The 23,844-nt window shown below is 45.6% G+C and overlaps 1 protein-coding gene across 1 annotated transcript in view; it reads left to right on the top strand.

Annotated features, from left to right (window-relative positions):
• Positions 1 to 23,844, top strand: part of RFT1 (RFT1 homolog) — a 46,591-nt gene that overhangs the window by 4,466 nt on the left and 18,281 nt on the right. Inside the window, exons 3-10 of the mRNA XM_032411468.1 lie at positions 1,926 to 2,042; positions 3,168 to 3,357; positions 3,934 to 4,035; positions 7,263 to 7,400; positions 13,504 to 13,582; positions 17,058 to 17,108; positions 18,749 to 18,879; positions 20,004 to 20,148. Of these exons, the coding sequence (XP_032267359.1) occupies positions 1,926 to 2,042; positions 3,168 to 3,357; positions 3,934 to 4,035; positions 7,263 to 7,400; positions 13,504 to 13,582; positions 17,058 to 17,108; positions 18,749 to 18,879; positions 20,004 to 20,148 (953 nt within the window). The remainder of the gene's footprint in view (positions 1 to 1,925; positions 2,043 to 3,167; positions 3,358 to 3,933; positions 4,036 to 7,262; positions 7,401 to 13,503; positions 13,583 to 17,057; positions 17,109 to 18,748; positions 18,880 to 20,003; positions 20,149 to 23,844) is intronic.

Here is a 23,844-nt window from a genome sequence, read left to right as displayed (position 1 = left end):
GGCTGAGGAAGAGTATGCCGGGGTGGGGGAATGAGCAGGCGATGTTGCTTTTAATGGCCCCATGGAACGTTTGCCATTATCGGCCTCCAAATGCACACTTCTCTGCCGCCTGTTCCGGTTTGCCTACTCTGAGAACCCAGGAGAGGAGTGGGAGTAATTCCTTGCAAGCCCTGTCTCAGGTCTAATCCTGTGTTCTTGTCCTGCTGACAGCAAAGGAAGCAGGAATTCTGCAGTATATGAGGATGTGCTTCATAATTGCAGGGCTGGAGCAGGCTGCCTTCCCTCATCAGTGAATTTTATAATTGGAAAATGGTAGTTAGGGTGAGAGCTTGAGTCCTTGTCATGAGTCCCTCGGCGGCTCTTAGAAAGCTGCCTTGCTTTGTCTTTTAGACTCCATTTTGTTTTTTCTACTCTCCTTTCTGTTCAAGGGCACCCACACATATTCTGTATTCACAAATGACATAAAAGTATATGAAGTGATGTGAGTGCTCAGAATAGCTCAGCTTCTCAGGTGTATCCTCATGTCCTGATAAACAAGACAGTGTGTTCCAGACAACATTTCCCATCGAATACCCACCAAACATATGCTCTGGGCTCTGTTCTCAGAGCTTGGAGAAGGTTCTCAAATTTTGACAGGCAAAGGAATCATCTGGGGAGTTTTGCACTAGGTGGGACTGAGGAGGGGCCCAGGAATCAGTATTTTGACAAGCTCCTCAGGTAATTTTAGAGTAGGGACCATACTTTGAGAAATACTGTTTTAAAAGCAGGAAGAGGGGTGCCTAGCTGCTCGGTGGGTGGAGCATGTGACTTTGAACTTGGGGTTGTGAGTTCGGTCCCTACGTTGGGTGTAGAGATTACTTAAAAATAAAATCTTTTAAAAAAATTTTAAAAAGAGGGGGCACCTGGGTGGCTCAGTCAGTTAAGCATCTGCCTTCAGCTCAGGTCATGATCCTGGGGTCCTGGGATAGAGCCTCATGTGGGGCTCCCTGCTCAGCAGAGAGTCTGCTTCTCCCTCTGCCCCTCTCCCTGCTCATCTCTTTTTCTCTCTCAAATAAAGAAATAAATCTTTTTTAAAAATTAAAAAAAAAAAAAGCAGGAAGGAAGAAGACCAAATCTCCTCTTACGTGCTCAGATTCGAAAATAGTTTGGGCCTCTTGCCATCTGGTCTCCTCCAGATTGGCAGGTCTCTGCTTTGACAACCGTGGTCAGGCCTGCCCCCTACTTAACATGTGGTTCAGTATCCTCATTGGCAGTGGTGGACGGAAGCACTGGGTAGCAGCATGATCCTTGGACAACCTCAGAGAGACCTTAGCCCTGGGCTGTCCCCAGTCTGGCTTCATCAGCCACAGCCTGTTGATGAGGAAAACCTCAGCTACCACTCACCCAGGTGCAAGAGGGTCCACCTACGTACTGCCCACCCAGGAAGTATGCAGACAAGCCTTGCTGACCTCGGTTGCAGTGACCTCTGTAACAAGTCTGTTGCCTGTCCTGAGATGCTTTTGGCCAGAGCTTCCACTCAGTAGAGCCTCAGCTTCTCTTATAAGAACTCTTGGGTCACCAGTCTCAGGATGACCAAGAGGTCCCCTTGCCGTGTGTGGTCATATCTTGTCCTTTTCTCCTCCTTATGGTCAGAGCCACACCTCTGCCTATTGCTGTGAAGCGTTTGGTTTTGGGGGCCACCGCGGCAGTATCTCTCCGGGCATAATGCTCCATAGGCACACACTCAGGTGTCCCTTGTTCAGTTCCTAACTCTGTTGTTCAAGTGGATCAGATTAGTACGGGGCCCTGTAGGAACTCACTGCCCTTCACATCGCCACCAGTGGTTTATGCCCGAGGCTTTTTCTTCCTGTTGCTGGCAAAATCTCAGAAATTCTCTCTGTGAAAAAAAACTAGAGTCATTACTGATTTCTGCCTTTCCTTTACAGGCTGACACTGCTTTACTCGACCACCGTCTTCCTGGCCAGAGAGGCCTTCCGTAGGGCATGTCTGAGTGGGGGCGCCCAGCAAGACTGGGGCCAGACCTTCAACCTCTTGTGGCTAACGTGAGTCGTGCTTTGGCAGGAGACAGTGCGAGAGCAAGTGTCTTAAGTCTAAATGGTTAAACAGCAACCTTGCCCAAAGCTGAACTGTCTCCAGCTTCGGTTTCATGGGTGTTTCTGAGGACTGGGCGTGGGACAGGAAGGAGAGAGCGTCCACGTAGAAGGAGTTTGTTGGCTGTTTTCTCTGTGAATGGCCAAGAGCTCTGGGTGGGGGTTTCGGGGCCAGGTTTCTAGTCCTGTTTCTACCCTCTTGGGAGATTGTTTCTGCCATTCCCGATGCCCATTCTGGGCCTCACTGGGCCTGTGCCATCTTCTTTATTCCTAATCTTTCCCCCATAGTCTTTTCTGAGCTTTTAACCACCACTTAGTATTTTTTGAAAGCCTTTTAGGGCTTTCATTATATCTTTCTTCAATTTTGTTAGGTTGATTTCAGTTCTGAGCCTTTTAGAATATTCTTGAAGGCCAAGTACATCAGCTAAAACTTGTAATGGCTTTTCTGCAGTTAGATCCCTGCTGGGAGGACTGGTGCTTGAGGTTGTTTCTCAATGCTGCCTTACATAACTCCTTCTTGCCTCATGGAAATGACTGTTGTGAGGCTGGTAGGTGTTCATTTTATTCGAGGCATGACAGTTAACTACTCAGTCATATTGAAGTGCTCTGTGGTGCACATGCAAAGGGACACTGTGCACTGGACTGTTGCTTATTTGGGTGCAAAAACCAACTGGATGCTGTCTTTTAGTCATTCAGGGTGCCAACGACAGGCACGTACTTTCTGGGAATTTTGCTTATCTCGTCAGCGTAACACAGTGGATAGGAGTGGAGATTTTGGCATTAGATGGGGATTGGGTCCTGCTTCTGCCCTTGACTAGCTGTCCATGACCTTGGCCAGATTACCCAGTGCTTGTCATCAGCCTTAGTTCCCTCATCACTTACATGGGGATAATGACAGGATCGTTGTGAGGTGTCCGAGAAGTAAAGGGGGTGGATCTAGTGCCTGGCATGTAGGAAGTGCATTAATAAGTAGTAGCTATTTTTATGATTATATTTCCTTTCTGTTCAGTGCTACTATTTTAATATACATTTATTTTTATATTTAGCATATTAAAAAACATTTTTTCCCTTTTCTAGAGTCCCCCTGGGTGTGTTTTGGTCCTTGCTCCTGGGCTGGGTGTGGTTACAGTTGCTTGAAGTGCCTGATCCTAATGTCGTCCCCCACTATGGAACTGGAGTGGTGGTGTTTGGCCTTTCGGCCGTGGTAGAGCTTCTGGGAGAGCCCTTCTGGGTCTTGGCACAAGCACAGATGTTTGTCAAACTCAAGGTCAGTGTACCTTCTGCTTTGATGGGAAATGTGAAGAATAAGGGAAAGAGTGGTTTCTTAAAAATGTTTCCTAGGAGAGAATGATTTTTTTTTTTAGAATGCGTCTAAAAAGAAATTTGGAAAAAGGTAACATGATCAGTTTAGTTCATTCCCTTGAAATTTGGCAGATGGGCTGGGCTTAGGTTTACCTCTGCTATACTCTAAATGCAAAACAGGTTTACTTATAGTGAAGTTATCAGTTTAGATAAGAATGTAAGAGGACTGTAAAGGTTTTTCAGATTTTTCTAGTAATTCTATTTTTAATTGTATACTAATAGTAATTTTTCATCTTTCAAAATATGTAATTTGATATGTACAAAAGAATATATAGCATATGTGTAAATCTTAAAGCATGATGGTATACTGAAGATCCATGAACTTACCGCCCAGCCCAACTAGAACATTATCAGTGCTGTGTCTAACCCTGTGCCCCATCTCCGCTCCCAGGGTAACCACTCTCCCAGCTTCCTACTCATCATTCCTGTGCATCTTTAGTTTTTAATAACGTGAAGTGCACCCTTTACCGTGTTTCTGCAGGTAATTGCCGAGAGCCTGTCAGTCATCCTCAAGAGTGTCCTGACAGTTTTTTTTGTGCTATGGTTGCCTCACTGGGGGCTCTACATATTCTCTTTGGCCCAGGTAGGAGTTACAGTTTTTCACTATTGTATAATCTGTGTTTCTCCATTTGATTTTTTCTTCTTGTTCCCATTACTGTGTGATTTACATTTGCAGTATTCATGCATGTGGGGCAGGCTGGAAACTCTAGAAAGATGGTCTTGACAGTGCTTTTCCTTTGGCTGTCCATCCTGCTCCATGTGCTGTTGCCACTGGTGTCCCCAGGGGCCTGGTGAGGGCCCCACAGGCCTCGCTGTCAAACATAGTGACTCCTTTAGATGTTCTGTGGGCAAGCCCGTACAAAACTCACCTTTGATTGTCTTACTGTCTTATGGAGGAGGGGAAAAAGCAGTGAGGGGGTGGGGTGGGAATCGAACTGAATGTGTGTGATTTTCCCTGGATTGCAATCAGGTGTTTTCAGAATAGGAGGAAACTCTGCCAAGCCTGTTTGGAACTTGGACTGCAATCTCACACAATGCAGAGCACAGGAACCAGGTCCTGGCAGGCACACTCTCAATTCTGGCAGGCCCGGCCTCGTTGCCATCCCGTGTTCTAGTTCTAGTTCATATCCCTGGCTCTAATGAAAGTACAACTAGAGTTCAGTGCTCATTTTAAAAATGAAACCTAAGATCACATAGTTACTGGAACAGCTTATAGTACAAAGCAGTTTTTGCAATTTTTCTTAATGTATGGGAAGATAAGTTAAAATTTTTAGTAGTGATTTATGTGAAAGTCTTTCCCGTGTCCTGAGCAAAAACTACAAATAATTGTTGAGAAACACAGAAAAAGTAGATTTCCAATCAATATTATAAGAATGAGAATTGCTTCCTAAAAGCAGTTTGCAAATAGTTGTGTATCTTAGAGGAGTTATCTGTGATTATTTTTGCCATGTTTATTAGATCTGGAACTACAATTCTCCACATTCATCATGTTTTTTATATACTCTCCCTAATAGGACAGAAGGGCATGAAGATGCCCAGTTACTGGTTGATTCCTCTTGGGAAAGACACTTGCACTATGTCTTTCTGAGGCTCCCACCCAGGATACATCCTAGGTCAGCAAGGCCCATTCTGAGTTTATTTGCTTTCTTATTATAAGACTTCAGAGAGCTCTTCTCTGGTACAGTCTTTATCAGTGTCTGTGTGAGAGGTCTAAGAGCCAACAGCACTTCATATCAGCAGGCAATCCCCACCAGGGCTCTGGGATTCCCCTTTGTCCAACCCACCTCCAGGTTCCTCCTTAAACAGCCCCTTACCACATGGCATCATATATCAAATAAAAGGGTCACTCTAGAATATATATTCTTACAACTCAACAACAAAAAGATAGACTATCCAAAAAGGGGGCAAAGGACCTCAATAAACATCTCTCCAAAGAAGATATCCAAATAAATAGCCAATAAGCACATGAAAAGATGCTCCATATCATCAGTCATTAGACAAATGTAAATCAAAACCACAATGAGATACTACTTTACACCCATTAGGATGGCTGTTATCAAAAAACCAGAAAATAACAAGTGTTGACATGGATATGCAGAAATTGAAGTCCTCACACATTGCTGGTGGGAATGTAACATGGTGCGGCCACTGTCGAAAATGGTTTGGCAGTTCCTCAAAAAGTTAAATGTAGAACTGACATATGCCCAGCAATTCTACGCCTAGGTATATACCCAAAAGATTGAAAACGTGTTCATACAACTTGTACACAGATGTTCACAGCAACACTATTCACCACAGCCAAAGGGTGTAAACAAGCCAGATGTCCATCACCTGATGAATGGGATGAGCAAAATGTGGCATATGTGTGTAATGGAATATTACTCGGCCATAAAAATGATAACGTGCCACGGCACGATGACCTTGGAAACCATTATACTAAGTGGACGAAGCCAGATACAAGGCCACCAATTGCATGATTAATATGCAGTGTCCAGAATAGGCCAGTCCATAGAGACAAAGAAGATTTTGATTGCTGGGGTGTGGAGGAGCAGAGAGTGACTGCTTAATGGGCACAGAATTTCCTTTTGGAGTGATGGAAATGTTCTGGAATGAAATAATTTCTTATAATAAGAAAGCAATGTTCTGGAATGAAATAATGGTACAACACTGTGAATGTACTAAAAGCCACTGAATTGTATGTTTTAAAATGGTTAAAACTGTCAGTGTTATGTGAATTTTTCCTCAATAAAAATGGGGGAAGGATCACGTAGTTAGGATACCCTGCATGAAGACTACCCATAGGTTGTTACTATTTCCCCAGGCGCTGGTCTGTGGGAAGATGAGGGGAGGTGGGGAAGGGAGTCCTCTTGTCACAGAGGATGTTGCATCTGGTGGTATGGCTCACAGCAGAGCTGCTGTGTCTTCTTACAGGGCTTGAGGCATGGAAGAGGACGGTGGATGGTGGGCTCTGTCCTCAGGCACGGATAAGAGTGGAGAGCCGAGGAGCCCGAACCTGCTAAACAAGGCTCCCGTTTCTCCTTGCTCCCTGCCTTTGCCACAGGAGCAGGTTTAGCGTTCCAGATTGAAAGCGGGACATGGAGGTCCCATTCCTTCCTGAGCTAGTGTGCATTGCTGTTCCCAGCAGGGAGAGAAGACAGAAGGGAGCTTGTGAAAAGGGGCTGTTTGGATACTCCTCCCAACCTGCAAACAAAACCCCAGGCTTCGGCTCCTGGCCAAAAGCCACCGTTTTGTCCTGGCTGTGTGGAGGGAAGGGTGGGCCCTCTTATCACCCCCGCACCCTCCAGGCCCTCCCCCATCCTGGAGTGGCTCTTGCCCTGCCCATGCACTGGGCAGAGAGGAGGGAGCCAACAGCTCAGTTCGTCACGGCTTATGGGTTTATGGGAAGGCCCCTGTCATCTAGGACGGCAAGTCTCTGCTTAGCACAGGACTTGAGGGTCCTTGCAGGGTGCTGTCGAGGCGGGAGAGGCCTTCCTTTGAGAACACGTCTGACATTGCTGTGGTGGTGGCACTCGGGGCTGTCTGTCAGGGACATGATGTTCTGCCCGCCCAGAAGAACCGTTCTCCCGGTCAGGTGACGTGCTTGGAGCACTTTCCCCAGGGATGCTGCAGTGGAGGGGCTCTTCGTGCGCAGCGCTCTTCCCCAGAGTGGGAGGCATTGCTCACTAGAAGGTGCGGTTCATAAAGACAGTTCCCTTTCTGGTTTGGCCTTTGAGGTCAAATTTCCAGGCATATCTTAATTCTGCCTATATTAAAACAATGCCATTTAAATCCATTATTTTCTTTTTTCAGCTTTTGTATACTGCAGTTCTGGTGCTCTGCTATGTTATTTATTTCACAAAGTTATTGGGCTCCTCAGAATCAACCAAGCTACAGACTCTTCCTGTCTCCAGAATAACAGATCTGTTACCCAACATTACAAGAAGTAGAGTAAGTAATATACTCTCTCTCTTATCATTTTAATCACAGATGCTGATTATCCTGGAAAGAAGGAAACTATTACTTTCTTGTTTATTGCTAAAGTAGTAAGGATAATTTCATAGCTCATATTTATGGAGTGCTCACTGTGTGCTAGGCCAGGGCTTCTCAGCCTTGGCACTACCGACATTTTGGGCTGGATAATTCTTTGTCGTGGGGGCTGTCCTGTGCATTGTAGGATGTTTAGCAGCACTCTTGATCTTTACTCACTAAATGCCAGGAGCTACCACCTCTCAGCTATAATAACCAAAAATGTCTCCATGAGGGACAAACATCCCAGGGGGGACAAGACTGACCCCGTTTAGAACCACCGTGTAGCCACTATGCTGAATGCTTTACATGCCTTATATTTAAAGTTTATACCAACTCTGTGAGACTGACCTTATTATTTCTATTTTAGGGTTGAGGAACTGAGGGTTAGAGACTAACTCTCTGCCCAAGGTGAGGGTCAGAGTGAGGGTAGGGGCCTGGAGTGGCTTGATCCCCACAGAGCACAGGCTGTAACCACCGCGTGCCAGTCTCTCTGTTCGGCTGTGTCTTGGTTTTTCCCAGGATTGACTTCCAGCACAGAGAGTCCAGTGCGCTGACAAAGCAGGGATGACCCCTGCAAAGCTCCGTTACCTAGAGTCAGGCTGGTCTTTCCGGTGACCCACTCTCCCATGGAGACCACTGAGGATTCTAGGTGCTGATGTGTAGGAGCGAGGCATAACCTTCTTCTTCTGAACTCTTCAACTCTCCGTCCATTTGACTTTTATTTCCTGACTCTGGTGGGGTCGTTGCTACTGTCTGCGGCCCCGGAGTGGTACACGTGACGTTACGCCTCACTGCCTCTGCTCAGATGCTTTGTGAACGGGGCCGACCCACTTTCCCTTTTTCCCATGCTTGTTTGCCGGCTAGATGCGGTGCACGTAGCTGAGGTAAGGCTTCAGCTGGACTTCTCCTTATTCCTCTTTTTACTTGAGAAAGTAGTAAATATTTGAGATGTAAATTTCAGAACTTACGGAATCCTGTTATACAGCTTTTCAAGAAGACCAGATATTATGTAAAGAAAGATATGTTCTCATTTGTTAGATAAGAGTTCTCCATTCTGATCAAACAGATCTCACCTTTAACCTAAATCGACATGGCAGTTTTGGGATACAACAGTGCCTCATCTGCAGGCTTAGAGGAGAAGGACTTGGGATCACTTCTGCCTGGAGCTGCGGCCGCCTGCCCACAGAGCAGGTCTGAGAGTGTTCCCCAGTGTTCATCTGTACCAGGCCTGGCCAGCTTTTCATACTGGGCCAGCCCCGGTGCCCAGCAGTATTTTGGAAAGGAGCATTTGGACCATTAATACAGGCAAGGAGACAGAGGGTAGTGAGAAGAGCCTTAGTGTGTATTTAATTCAGTGGTGGGCTCACAGCTCCGAGCTACAGTTTCCTTATCTGTCAAGTGGGGATACTAAGAGTACCTCTCTCCTAAGGTGCTTGTGGGAGTGCGATGCAGAGGGACATGGGAGGTACTTAATGCTGCGGCGGACACAAGTGGCTGTCCACGAGTGACGAGAGGCTCCACGGCAGAGCCCAGCCCGGCAGTGTCTGACGGCACTGGGCTGGGAGCTCAGTGTTTGAATCTGGCCTTCCATCCTGCAAGGACCCAGGCTCCTGCTGCCGGGACAGAAGACTTGACCGTGAGAAGGGATGTACCTGTCTTACACGGTGGCACGGTTCCTGCTGACAGACAGAGCACACCCCATGCGGGGTGCCATCTGGGATACAGACATGTAGGAAGGTGATTGCTGGGCCTCGGGGAGCTTCCTGTGCGTTTGGGAGGCAGTGAGTGCAGATATAAAGCCTGTAGGACTCTCTCCAGACCTCAGGGTCCTTATTTTTAAGGTGAGATTATTGGTCTACCCGACCCATGAGGCCCCTTTGAAAACTTAAGGAATTGTGAAGGTATTTGAACTTGGACAAAGCTGTTTATAATAACTACCATGGACTGCATGTTTACCCTTGCTTGGCACTATGCTGAGCACTTGACATGGACTTGTATGTTGAACCATCCTAGTAACCCTGTGAGATATGGTCTCCATTTTGCAGATGAGAAAACTGAGGTTCAGAGGAGTTAAATGACCAAACCAACATCACACACTTGATTTGGACCTACTTCTAACTTGTGTCTGTGGACTGTCCTTAGTCTTCGTGTTTAGTCTCTCTGCTGTGTAGTCCTCCAAAAGAAATTGGCTTATTGCCCAAAGTAGTTATTTGTTGGCTTAACAATTGGGAAGTTCCAGGTAGAACAACTCATTATTCAAGTTTAGTTTTTGTAAAAGAGAAAAGAAATGAGGTGAATCTGAATGCAGTGGATGACTTTACCACCAGCAGTGTGCCCAACTTGACTCTCGGGAGCAGCTTTGTGCCCTGGGGGCTCCCTCAGACAGAGCTGCTCAAGCAGTTACATCCAAAACCGATTTGACCAAATTGGGAGATTTGTTTCCTGTGCTTATAGAATCCCATCTTCTGTAAAGAGATTTATTTAGCCTTAAAATAAATGATACCTCAAATAATGGCTGCCTTTTATATTCTTTGACATTTCTGAGTGATTTCATAGGAGAGAGGTGCTAATATTCAAGTAAAGCTGAGGAATTTAAACAGCAAGCATGTAATAAGCAGTATTCTGTGTTAAGCACTATTCCAGGTGCCCTGAGTGGGGTCCCCACCCTCAGAACTTGCACTGTGGAGGGGAGATAAGGTGTGTACTCAGCTAACCACTGCAAGACAGTGTGTGTGTAGTGTTAACAAAATAGAAGCCCAGAGAAAGGACATGAATTCCATGTGGGAACATTGAGAAAGGCTTCCTGGAGGAAGCTTCTTTTGAGCTGGGCCTCGACATGGACAGGCAGAGGTGAACGTGCACATGTGGTAGAAATGTGCATTTGCGGCTTTGGGAAGAAAGAATGTTTGCTTCGGGCCCATTATATGCCCACCACTGTGTTGGCATTGGGATTGCAGAGATGACTGCGGTACTTGGGTTGGCTGGACAGTGGGGGAGGGGCGAGGAAACAAAAGGGGGAAGGAGGTTATGGCCTGCAGGGCTAGGGCCAGGTAGTGGTGGCCTCAGTGCCCTGGAGTACAGGCTTGATTCAGGGGTAGGGGAGCCTAATGAAAGGTTTGTGAACAGTGCCATGATCCAATTGCCTATGTTGAGGCGCTTACCACCTGTTTCACATTTATCGAGTGTCTCGTTTTCTCTCATTCAGTCCTTAGACCAGCTCCAGGAGATAGGACTCCTTATCCCATTTTGAAGATGGGAAAATGGAGCCTTAGCAAAATTAGGTGTCTTACCCATAGCTTTTGCACTTAGAAGTTGATCGCTGCAGCTTGAGCCTCAGTGTCTGAGCTTGACTCCAAAGCCCGAAGCCTCCCAGGAGAAGGATGGGCTAGAGAACAGGTTGGAGGTGAAAGAGCTCACGAGGAGGCAGTGGTAGTTGTCCAAATGAGAGTGATGAGGACAGTGGGAGGGTGGGTGGACGTGTGAGTGTGGACACAGCTGGGGCAGAGTCGATGGCCCCAGAGCAAGAGGGAGGGAAAGGGGTCTTGTGTGGGATGTGGAGGTGATACGGGGCAGGACACAGGACCATGGCTGCAGACCACCCCACACCCCCACCCCATGACTCTTGTCAGTGTGGGAGGCACATGGCTACTGGACCATCCTGGGGCAGAAGAGTTTGGGAAGGGGAAGACTGACTCACTCCATCATGAGTCCCCAAGTTCTGACTGCAAACCTTCCCCCGAGATACCACCCATCACCTTTTGCCATCCATGCCTCAGTTTCTCCACCAGTACAGCGAGGCAGTGGAATGGCTTGTTGGTCAGAGGATTCCAGAGAAATGCACAGCCATGAAGACCAGCTAAGCAGTATCAACCTAGCTCTTGTGAAATAGGCCTTGTTTGACCTCCCAAGTGACAAATCCATTCTAAAGAAAATGGTAAAAGCCCAAAGAATATGCTGCTTCTTTTCTACCACTTAGCAGACACCTCTGAGAAGAAACCCAATCTCTGATCAGACTTCCTGCCTCTGTGTCCTGAGTGAGCATTTTGGAGATAAGCAGTGTGACCATTCCTTCTAAACCATGGGTCTACTTAAATTGAAGGCATTAGGAGAATGGAATGCTCCCGCATGAGGTCTCAGGTCAGATACATTGTGAAGATTACACGTTGGTAAACAACCTTTTTTTAGAGAGCTCCGTCATGTTCCCAAACCCATTCGCAACCTCTGGCAAGGAGGCTCCACAAAGACCCTCTGGCCAGCTGTAACTGTTCATTTCCTTGGAAGAGAGCACAGGACTGCTGCCCAGGCCCCCCCAGGGGACCACCTGGTGTGGGGGCGCAGAGTGTGACAGAGAAGGTGCTGCTGCCCAAGCCTCCCCTGGAGCTAAGGGCGGGATCAGTGCTGGGGATGATGTGGTTCACAGTGCCCCCTAGTGGTGGTAAATGCTCTGGCACCCTTTGTTCTGAGGAAAGGAGATGCCTAATTTTCTTGTACAGCGAGAGGGGAGATTTGCTTCTGGCCTAGAGCTCGCAGTGGCATCTGCTGCAGGTCCAGTGAAGCTCTGAGGGCAGCATGGTTTGGGAGGATTCAGGCCTGACTTCACAGTGTCTGGAAGAAAGGCTCTGAAACCGAGGGGTGAAGAGATTTGAACACTGAATATGACCTTGTTTTCAAGGGATACTCTAGACTTACTCCATCCTAAATGGTAGCCACCAGCCACGTGGGGCTCTAGAGCATTTAGAATCGAGATGGGCTGTACGTGCACCCCAAGCACTGGATTTCAAAGACTTCGTATGAAAAAAATAATATGAAATGCCTCTAATATTTATTTACATGTTGAAATGATCGTGTTTTAGGTTAAATAAATATATTAAAACAATTTTACCTTTTTTTTTTTTTTACTGTTCACTGTGGCTGCTAAAAAATTTTAAATTCTAGGTGTAGCCTACATTATATTTCCACTGGACAGCAGTACTCTACACAAATGGGCTTTGGTCCAAGATCAGGGGCCCATGTGACTGGGATAGGTTCTACATCTGCCCTTCGGCCAAATTCCATAGCTGTAACTGATCTTTTGGAGAGGTAGAGTGGGCTTGGCCTTTGTGATTCACCCCTTTCCTCCCAAAGAGCCCCCTGGAATCCTAACTTCCAAAGTCATCATTTTGAGTTAATAAGAATTTTTCAAAATGCAGGTACCCTGAGATTGAAGCACCTAACACCTAGACTAAATATTCTGGGATCCCAGGATGCCTCCATGAGAGAGGAGGGGCCTCCAGAGAGGACTGCGGGAGATAGAAAGACAGAAGTCTTGTCCAGCTAGCTGCCTTACTCCTCCATTTTGTGGTCAGCAATCTGGCTTTGAGACCACCTGCCTCTAACAGGTTGACCTCTGCCCTTCCTAAGTGTTTGCTTTCTTCTTACCCTCCTTGTCCTTAGGAAATGGGACAGTTTTGGAAGAGCCATATCAAAAGTTCTGGGTTTGTTTTTTCCTTTCTTCTGTCATACCAGTTCTGAGCGGTTTGACTGACCTTCCTAGGAAGCCTGGCTTCCTTTTGAAATACACAAACAAAGCTCATATACTGTGTGTAAAGGGACCCTGGGTGGCTAAATGCATTAAGATGTGGGGTGTATGGAGCAGAATTTGTTCTGCAGCTTGGCATGCTTCAGACATTTTTTAAGGCAAGAAATGACTCTGAGTTGTGTGTGTTAGATATGGTCAGCTTACCATCTGGGCAGTGAGGGGACAGTGCAGTTCCTTAGGGGTCTCAGTGAATGACTCTTGGGCAGGCTCCTTACCCCGACGCTCTTTCCACCTAGAGACTTTGTCTTCGTGTTTAGCGATGGAAACCCTTTGCCAGGATTCGTTGGATGCCTTCTGTGTGCTTAGCATTAAATGAAAAATGAGTGGGGACTCTCCAAGTTGGGATTTAGGGACCAAGATGAGTTTGCCTCTTGTGGAGGCTTCTTGTACTCGTAGACTTGCAGTCCTTGGGAGCTTTTGTTTTTGTTTTGTTTTCTCTTCTAGGCTTTTGTAAATTGGAAAGAGGCTAAATTGACTTGGAGTTTTTTCAAACAGTCTTTCTTGAAGCAGATTTTGACAGAAGGTAAGTAAAAGGTCACTCTGAGCAGTCAGGACACCACAGTATAAGTGAGGGGATTCCACAGAACTGCAGATTACCTATACCCAGACTTCCTGCTTTCTAGAGCCCCTGTGGGCAGAGGAACCTTAGAAATGGAAGCTTTTAAAATAGGGAGAGAGAAACTAACATTGATTTAGTTTGATAGTGAGGGGCAGTGCTGTTGTATAACTTCTATGGGGTCCTATAGTAATGAGGAACAACTTACCTTGAATCCAAGTCTAATTCCCAAACCCCATGTTTTATCATTTAAAGAAATGTATTATGAAGTTTTATATCGATTTGAGAAAATTTGGAAAATAGAGAAAATGATCCATAATCTCATTATCCTATTCTAACTTTTTGTACACTTCTTTTTTTGAACATAACTTTTAAGAACTGGGTTTTCATCATTTTATTTTGTTAAATAATAAGATTCATCTGTGTGATATTTTGGCCAGACTTCCAATTTCTTAAGGCTTTCCAGTTTAACAGTGACAGAGCTCTCTATACAGAGGGCTGGCATGGAGCTGAAAGTACATCTCGTTTTTCTGCGTATGTGTGTTGGTTTATTTATGCCCAGCTTTAATTCAAAGAATGAGATTTGAGGTAGCTAGAAGTGGGTAAAGGTAGTGGTTTCTCTCTAAATTTCATATGTCTATACATCCATATATCTATTACTGAACATATTTTTAAATCTTTTCAAGAATTGTCTTTTTTTTTTTTTTTAAGAGAGCGAGGGGGAACGTGGTGTGCATGAGCTGCAGGGCAGGGGCAGAGGGAGGGAAAGAAAGATTCTTAAGCAGGCTCCACCCCAGCACAGAGCCAGGTGCAGTGCTCAATCTCATGTCCCTGAGATCCTGAGCTGAGCCAAAATGAGGCGTCAGTCATTTAACTGATTGAGCCATCCAGGCACCCCTCAAACATTGCCTTTTATTTTTTTATTTTTATTTTTTTAAGATTTTATTTATTTATTAGAGAGAGAGAGAGAGAGCAAGCAGGGGGAGCAGCTCGCAGAGGGAGAGGGAGAAGCAGGCTCCCCGCTGAGCAGGGAGCCTGATGCGGGGTCCATCCCAGGACCCTGGGATCATGACCTGAGCCAAAGGCAGACACTTCACCAAGCCACCCAGGCATCCCAAACATTGCCTTTTAATTATAAAAATAGTATAACCTCATTACAAAAATTTTGGAAAATAGAAAAAAGTTCCCTACGATTCTAGCATTCTAATACAACCATCATTATTACCTTATTATTTCCCTTTTCCCCTCTCTGTCTTTATTTTTTGTTAATTATGCTTCCAAAGGGGAGTAACTCCCCTAACCCTCACTTGCCCCGTCTGTGAGTTAAGGGATAGGACCAGGAGGGGTCTGAGGGCTCTTGAGCCTTGAGCCTTGAGAGTGCTTAGTTCTAGCCTGAGCCTGTAACGTTGCCATTACTAAAGTGGAACTTGTTTACAGGACCTCTGGGGGAAGTAAGGGTCACAAGCCTTTGGAGAGCTGAGTGAAGGTGCCTTAATGACATGTTTCTTGGGAGCAGGATGTGCAGTTTACCACTGTTTCCCCACTACCCTGCTGGAACTGGCACATGATTGGTGTTCAACAAGTATCTTTTGATAAAGAAAGGTATCTGTAGTGAAATTGTATATTGTGATAGTTCACATTGTTAGAACAGGAAAACCAGTAGAGGGTACTTGGAAAGGGCATTTGCTTTATGCACTTTCTTTTCCTCCCAAAGTTTTAAGAGCAGTTTAAATGAGTTGAGGAATGGATCCAGTCCCAGCAATGGCCCTAAATTGGTTGTCTGGACCACAGTGGCTAGACGGCAGCAGGTGTAAGTGGGCCAGGCCTCAGTGTGGTGCCGGTTGCTCGCTCTCTCCATGGCTGGACCACCCTGGCCTGACTGGCAGAGGGCTGTTAAGAACCTCGCAGGGCTTCCATCTCCATCGTTGTGAAATAAGGAAGTGACTGGACAAGAACCCCCCACCCCCAAATTCTTTTTATCTAAAAATTACAACTCTAAAAAAAGTTGAAATCATTCATTGTAATAGCAAAAATATAGATGCTGTTACCTTCTGCCCCCACATTTCCTGAACACTGTGTGCCAGGTGCTGAGAATACACAGATGAATGAGTTACAGGCCACAGCCTCAAGGAGCTCATTCTCTTACCCAAGACGCAGACTTTTGTGTGGTTAGATCTGAATCAGGGCTGTGAGGGCTGTACTTGGAAACATTAGCGTCTCTCAAGTGCCCTTGCATTTCCTGAAGCTCTGCTAGGAAACCAGGGCCAGAGAAATGAGGGAGATGTGGTTCCTGCCCCCAGGGAGCTTACAGAGTGTGGGAAGAGAGGCCGATTGTACCAGAGCACAGGGAGGTCCCTACGGAGAAGCCAGTCTAGGTGGCTAGCATGCTAAGAGCCGAGGCTGGGAGAAGGAGGGGCCCAGCCTGAAGCAGAGCAGCTGGAGGGGCTAAAACCTGATCGGGTAAAGCAGAGGATGACAATGTAACGCTGGGAGTGGGGATGAGGTTGGTGAAGAAAGGCCAAAAAGATAGCCTGGGGTCAACTTATAAAAGGCCTCAAATGCAGAATTAAGGAGCCTGGACTTTTTGCAAACAGCAAAGAGCAATTTAAAGGTGTGGAAGCAGGGGTTGCCTTAAGATTTGTATTGCTGAAGCCAGGACTGTTAGCAGTGAGGATGGATCAGAACAGTGCAGAGATGCAGATAGGAGTGAGTGCTGTCCTGTGGGCCACGCCTGGGAGGGCCTGCAGAGGCCCCTGCCACAGACGCAGGCAGTCTGGGAGAGTGCAGGGAGGCCAGGACCGAATATTGCTTTCCTTTTTGAGCAGGTTGCTAGGAGGTGAAACTTTGCCCTTTAGGGCTGTGGTCACTCCAGAGCTCTGTCTCCATGGTGGGTTGTGTTTTCCACTGACAGGTAATAAAATGTATGGAAGGTGGGGGTGGGGCTCTGGGTTGGTGTCTTCACCTTGAAGGCATTAGCCTGTCTTATATTTGAATCATGAGCTTGGGCTCCAGAGCCTTTCCAGCCTCCATGGAGCTTTCTCCACCCAGGGAGACAACTTGATGAGTCTGTGCACATGACCATGGACCTCTCATTTCGCAGAACTTACATTTAAAATTTGGGACAATCATTTTCATTATTAACATTTTTTGTAATCCCCTCCCTTTTTAAGTTATTAGACTGGTCTTATTTCATTTTGTTTTGTTTTTAATTTAACTGGTTTGGAGATTTGCTGTCAATAAATCCCCCAGCCTTTCCCAATTGTTACTGTTTTGAGATTATTTGAAATCAACATTAGGACAAGGAAGGTATCTTTAATTGATTATGTAATTTTTCTCCTTTGAGAGTATCTGCCAGCTGGAGAGTTGATAGACGATAAGAAAAAAGGAAACAAGAGAATAATGTGCCCTTGAAATGCTAATTATTTTGCTTCTCTATTTGTAGGCGAGCGATACGTAATGACGTTTTTGAACGTGTTAAATTTTGGCGATCAGGGTAAGATGAAAATTCTGTAGTGAATACCATTAGTAGATACTTTCTAATATTTTTCTCAGCAATGTGATACATTTAGTGAAAAATAAGCCTGATGATTCTAAAAGATGAAGACTGTAATAAAATGATTCCTGAAGATTGAAAATTGCCGGTCTCTGCAAATATCTACAGTGTTCTGACTACGCCCTCTCATGTGACTTGGGTGGCAGGTTCTCTTTTGAGTTCCCCTGGTTTCTGCAGAGCCTTGGTGCCCATTGCAGGGTTGAGAGAAGAGGGAGCTTCGTCATCACAATCACAGATCCGCCCTGTGTTTGTGCAGCTAGATAGGTCTCAGTATTTTCTTCTTATTTATTTATTTAAGATTTTTTAAAATTTATTTATTTGAGAGCACAAGCGGTGGCTGGGCAGAGGGAAAGGGAGAGAGAGAGAGAATCCTCAAGCAGACTCACATCTGAGCACAGGGCTTGATCCCAGGACCCTCAGATCATGACCTGAGCAGAAGTCAGATGCTTAACCAACTGAGCCACCCAGGAGCCCCTCTTCATATTTATTTTTAACTGTAATCCTGCAGTAGAGGAAAGAAAATTTTCAAAAATCAACTTGGTATTAATGTTTTTTTTTAAGATTTAGTTATTTATTTGAGAGAGAGTGAGGGGAGGGGCAGAGGGAGAGAATCTTCAAGCTAACTACCTGCTGAGCATGGAGCCCGATGTAGGGCTCGATCCCAGGACCCTGAGATCATGACCTGAGCCAAAACTAAGAGTTGGACACTCAATTGACTGAGCCACCCAGGCGCCCGGCATTAATGATTTTTTTTTTTTTTTAAAGATTTTATTTATTTGACAGAAATATAGGGAGGGAGAGCACAAGCAGGTGGAGTGGCAGGCAGAGGGAGAGGGAGAAGCAGGCTCCCCACTGAGGAAGGAGCCCAATGTGGGACTCGATCCCAGGACCCTGGGATCATGACCTGAGCCGAAGGCAGCCGCTTAACCGACTGAGCCACCCAGGCGCCCCTGATTTTTTTTTTTTTTTAACTAATAACCTTTTTTTTTTTTTTTAGCACAGTTTTAGGTTCATAGCAAAATTGAGTGAAAAGTACAGAGTTCTCATACATCTCCCTGACCCCACACATTCACAACCTCCCCAATTATCAATATTCTGCACCAGAGTTGTACACTTGTTACAACTGGTGAACCTACATTGACTCATCATTATCACCTAAAGTCTATAGTTTACATTAGGTTTCACTCTTGGTATTGTACATTCTATGAGTTTTGACAAATATATAATGTATAATGACACATATCCACCAATATAGTATCATGCAAAATAGTTTCAGTGACCTAAAAAGAATTTTTAGAGAATTAATGATTTTTATAAAAAGGTGCTGGTGATGGAAATGTTCTGTATTTGACTGTATCAATGTCAGTATCCTAGCTGTGATACTGTGCAATACTCTCACAAGATGTTACTGTTCAGGAAACTGGGTAATGGATCTGTTATTTTTTAGAACTACATGTGAGTCTATAAGTATCTCAAACAGTTTAATTTAAAAATTAAATCAGAAAAAAATGTTAATGGTGCTGTGAAAATTCAAATAGAAAAACCAGAAGGATTATTGTTTCTTCCTTTTTGTCTTCTAGGTGTATACGATATAGTGAATAATCTTGGCTCTCTTGTGGCCAGGTTAATTTTCCAGCCAATAGAGGAGAGTTTTTATATATTCTTTGCTAAGGTGCTGGAGAGAGGAAAGGATGCCACACTTCAGAAGCAGGTAGTCTTGGTTCTAATGTCACTATCTCTCAAGTGAATTCTCCAGTTGCAGGATAAATAGACTAAAATGTAGAGCAGTCGGTTTCCCTCTGTTTGAAATTTCCTTCTAGGTCTCATTCTTCCATCACCTTCTGAATGATAGCAGGACTCTGAGCTCACTTCTTTCGCAGCCTCCTCCCTTTGCCCTGGTTGGCCTTTCCCTTCTTACCCTTACTCCTTCTCTGTGACCTCATTCTTGACCCAGAACTCTCTGCAGCCATCCCCAGTGTGGCACAGACCCCCTTTCCATGGTCTAGGCTTAGCTGGAAGATTGAGATTGCCTCCTCCATCCTCAGATTCTCAAGAACCAAAGGTGAGCCGAAGGACGTAGGGGCTGGAGCAAGGCTCGTGTACAGCTTGGGGAGTAAAGGACATGGTCATTTGATTTCACTCACCACACCAGTTGTTTAAGCTTTTTAAAGATTGTGAAGTGTGCAGATGCACTCTGACCGTGAGAATCTACCTACTCTGATTGGCAAATGCAGAAGAGATTTTAATCCAGGTGTATTTGGTTGTAGAAACTTCCCTTTTTCTAAAACCATTGAAAATGTGTGACTTATCGGAGAATTAAAAGGAAGCTAAGTTGGCTTCTTACATGTCTTAGAAGACACTTTGCAAAATATAATTTATGCACAATATCTCAAAATGAACTAATCTGGTTCTCGGTTGGTTTAGGAATATTTTCCTAAGCATACTTCGACAGGAATGTCAGGATTTGGAGACGTTTGTCAGGAGAAGCACTCTGACAAAGCTAGCTAGCTAGCAACGTAAAAACTTGCTCTCCATTTTAAGAATAAATATCGGAGAGAAAGTGAGTGTTTCCTAAGCAGCCTTTGAAATAACGGATCCTAAATGAGCTAAAAACCACACCTCCCCTGCACTACCTAAGGAGGCACAGATTGGCTTTTCCCCTTCATTTCCTTCATGCTAATTGACATGAAAACAAACACAGGCTGCAGAAAAACAGGGATGCCTCTCAGCAGTTGAAAGAGTGATCTGTAAGACAGCAGAGAGAGAAGGCCAGATGTGAAGTTTTTCTTTAGCTCATGATTCATCCAACTTCCTTCCCTCTGCCCCCCGCCCCAGGAGGACATTGCCGTGGCCGCTGTGGTTTTGGAGTCGCTGCTCAAGCTGGCCCTGCTGACCGGCCTAACCATCACCATTTTTGGCTTTGCCTATTCTCAGCTGGCTTTGGATATCTATGGAGGGGCCATGCTTAGCTCTGGATCAGGTATGCACAAGAGTTTTGCCAGATTTGTTCTAATTTCCGAACAGAAATAGAAGAGTCTTGTGAAATTCAAGAACTTGTGTGCACACACGTTGGTATCTGTCAGTGTAGGGAGTGCTGCCCATGGCTGGGGCTTTGAGACCGTTGCCCTCGCACGAGGTCAGAAACAGCTCAGTGCCGTCAGGGGGCTTTGGCACCAGGGCAGTCAGTCCCCCAGTCTCACTTGGAGAAGTCATTATTCATCCTTGGCTCTCCTCCCAGGCCTAAAATGTGTTTTGCTGGGCACTTCCCTGTGCACCCTCTGGGGTGAGGGAAGAAGGCAAAGAGCAGGCTCTAATGAGTCTCCGCTTGATACTAAACACGTCTGAAGGTAGTAAATGCCACATAAATCTCACAGCCTGATGCATGAGCCTCTGAAGGATAACTCAGAGCCATTTGCAGAGAACAAAATTGATCTCGGCAAGCAGAACGGTATATTTAATCCAGTGACTCTTGGTTTTTGAAGGACAAAAGTATCGAGTGTATCTAACTTAGAAACACCTGGTGCCCATGCCACTGAACATCTCATAGCACTTGCTAGGCCCTGGGGACTTGACCAGTTTCAAAATGTGCTGGGCTTAGGCTGGCAGTCCATTTGCAGTCCGTTTCATCTTGGGTTCAGCAAAGATTTTTCAGTTCCTCGGGTCAATAGACAAGAACTCTGAAGACTTCTTTCTGCTGCTCCATCTCAATGTAAAGGGCTTTGTCAAAGGCCATTTTACAAGTTCACTGGCATGTTTTGGTCTCCACTATAACGGGCCCAAACTTTGGGTGTTAGGGGAGGAGGGGTGAAGTTTCTACCCAAGAGCAAAGGTCATTCAGTTTGGAGAAACCCCTGCTATGAAAACCGTGATGTGGTTGCAGCTGCCTGGGGCTGGTACTGTGAGGCCTGCGTTTCCATCAGGCAGGCGGGGAGGCTCATTAGGAAGCCGTTAGTAAGTCATGTGCAGAGACTGGGCACGCAACCATTTCACAGCAGCACGGCCCCTCTAGAAAGGTGATCGCCAAGGAACAGCCTGTATTGTCACGCAGTCACAGGACATGGCCGTGAGGAGAAGGCTGTCCCGTTAGCACAGTGTTCACCTGGTGAAGTACTTAGTCATAGAAGGTCTAGAAGCAGACTGCTGCGACTATGTCGGCCTTTGGCGTGAGTGAGAGGCTGGTGCCCGTTTTCAGCGTTGGTAGTAAGAGTTATCAGTTAAAAGGGTCAGTGGTAGTTGATTTCTAAGGTAGTAAATTCTGTTTCTAATGGCTTATTGTCAGAGCCATTAATAATTTTAGAATCAACACGACGACAAGCACTGAGTAATGTATAGAATTGTTGAATCACTGTATTATATACCTGAAACTAATATAACCCTATAAGAAGAATAAATAATTTTAGACTCAAAAAGATATTCTCTTGGTATCATCTTCTGAAAGAAGAGTCTTAAGAATGGTCTGGTTCCTCAGTCTCTGGCAAGAATGTGCTGTCTGGTGAGCCAGGACCATTGTCGTCTCTGTCTAGCCCAGAGCTCCATCAGTGTCACTGTCCCAACAGGGTCTTCTAGCATTTGTCTCCTCATTGTAGCTGCCTTACACTTTGAGCAAACTTCGAGCTCTCTGTAAAGCCCATAGTGGCTCCTGGTAGTCCGTCCCCGCTGGGCCCCTGCTGCTTTCCTTCCCTCGCCTCCATGCCACCCCGCGTCTCCTTGCCCTGCTCCTGACTCCTTGGACTAGTGCTGTGGATCCGAATACCTTTCCTGTGCCAGAATAGATGAGCAGTGCTGCTCTCCCCTCCCCGCTAGTCTTCTTCATTTACTTAAACACTCCAAAAAACTTGGGGCGCCTGGGTGGCTCAATCGATTAAGCTTCTGACTCTTGATTTTGGCTCAAGTCATGATCTCAGGGGTGGTGGGATTGAGCCCTGCATGGGGCTCTGCACTCAGCACAGAGTCTGCTTGAGATTCTCTTTCCCTCTCCCTCTGTCCTTCCCCTGACTTGTGTGTTCTCTTTTTCTCTAAATAAATAAATAAAATCTAAAAACAACAACAACAACAACACTCCACAAAACTTGACTGTCTCCAGCCTGAATTTAATCAGAAAAGAATGGCAACTTTCTGTGGCTCAACTGAACCACCTGAGTTTTGAAAGTGGAACTTGCAACACTGCTGCCTCAGTTGTCCCAGTTGCATATCAGTCTTTGTCTTCACCTGGAAAGTAGACTTACCTGTGACCTGAACTGGCCTCTGACCCCCCATCCCCTGTGCTGCCATCTCCATGTGTAGGACTTGGATGCAGCATCGGTGGGGGCCAACATCCTGGTTAAGATCTACAACATTTCCATTACCCCAGAAGGTTCTTTCAGGACTCTTTCTAGTCAACTGCCCCCCCTCCACCTCAGAGGCAACCACTGTTCTGATTTCTATCACCATGGATTAGTATTGCTTTTACAATTTTTTTTAAAGATTTTATTTATCCATTTACTTGAGAGCAAGAGAGAGAGAGAGAGAGAGAACGAGCATGAGCGGGGGAGGGGCAGAGGGAGAAGCTGACTCTATGCTTAGCACAGAGCCCATCGTGGGGCTCGATCCCATGACCCCAAGATCATGATCTGAGGCGAAACCAAGAGTCAGATGCTTAAGCGACTGAGGTGCCCAGGCACCCCAGATTAGTATTGCTTTTATTTATTTTTTATTTTATTTATTTTTTAATTTTTTTATTGTTATGTTAATCACCATACATTACATCATTAGTTTTTGATGTAGTGTTCCATGGTTCATTGTTTGTGCATACACCCAGTGCTCCATGCAGAACGTGCCCTCTTTAATACCCATCACCAGGCTAACCCATCCTCCCATCCCCCTCCCCTCTAGAACCCTCAGTTTGTTTTTCAGAGTCCATCGTCTCTCATGGTTCGTCTCCCCCTCCGATTCCCCCCCTTCATTCTTCCACTCCTACTATCTTCTTCTTTTTTCTTAACATATAATGTATTATTTGTTTCAGAGGTACAGATCTGTGATTCAACAGTCTTGCACAATTCACAGCGCTTACCAGAGCACATACCCTCCCCAGTGTCTATCACCCAGTCACCCCATCCCTCCCACCCCACCCCCCACTCCAGCAACCCTCAGTTTGTTTCCTGAGATTAAGAATTCCTCATATCAGTGAGGTCATATGATACATGTCTTTCTCTGATTGACTTATTTCACTCAGCATAACACCCTCCAGTTCCATCCACGTCGTTGCAAATGGCAAGATCTCATTCCTTTTGATGGCTGAATAATATTCCACTGTATATATATACCACCTCTTCTTTATCCATTCATCTGTCGATGGACATCTTGGCTCTTTTCCACAGTTTGGCTGTTGTGGACATTGCTGCTATAAACATCGGGGTGCACGTACCCCTTCAGATCCCTACATTTGTATCTTTGGGGTAAATACCCAGTAGTGCAATTGCTGGATCATATGGTAGCTCTATCTTCAACTTTTTGAGGAACCTCCATACTGTTTTCCAGAGTGGCTGCACCAGCTTGCATTCCCACCAACAGTGTAGGAGGGTTACCCTTTCTCCGCATCCCCGCCAACATCTGTTGTTTCCTGACTTGTTAATTTTAGCCATTCTGACTGGTGTGAGGTGGTATCTCATTGAGGTTTTGATTTGGATTTCCCTGATGC

This window comes from Phoca vitulina, unplaced genomic scaffold (genome assembly GCF_004348235.1).
Source record: "Phoca vitulina isolate PV1807 unplaced genomic scaffold, GSC_HSeal_1.0 scaffold13, whole genome shotgun sequence".
Lineage (NCBI taxonomy): Eukaryota > Metazoa > Chordata > Mammalia > Carnivora > Phocidae > Phoca > Phoca vitulina.
Note: the sequence above shows the minus strand (reverse complement) of the source record. Positions and strands in the feature narration are given on the sequence as shown.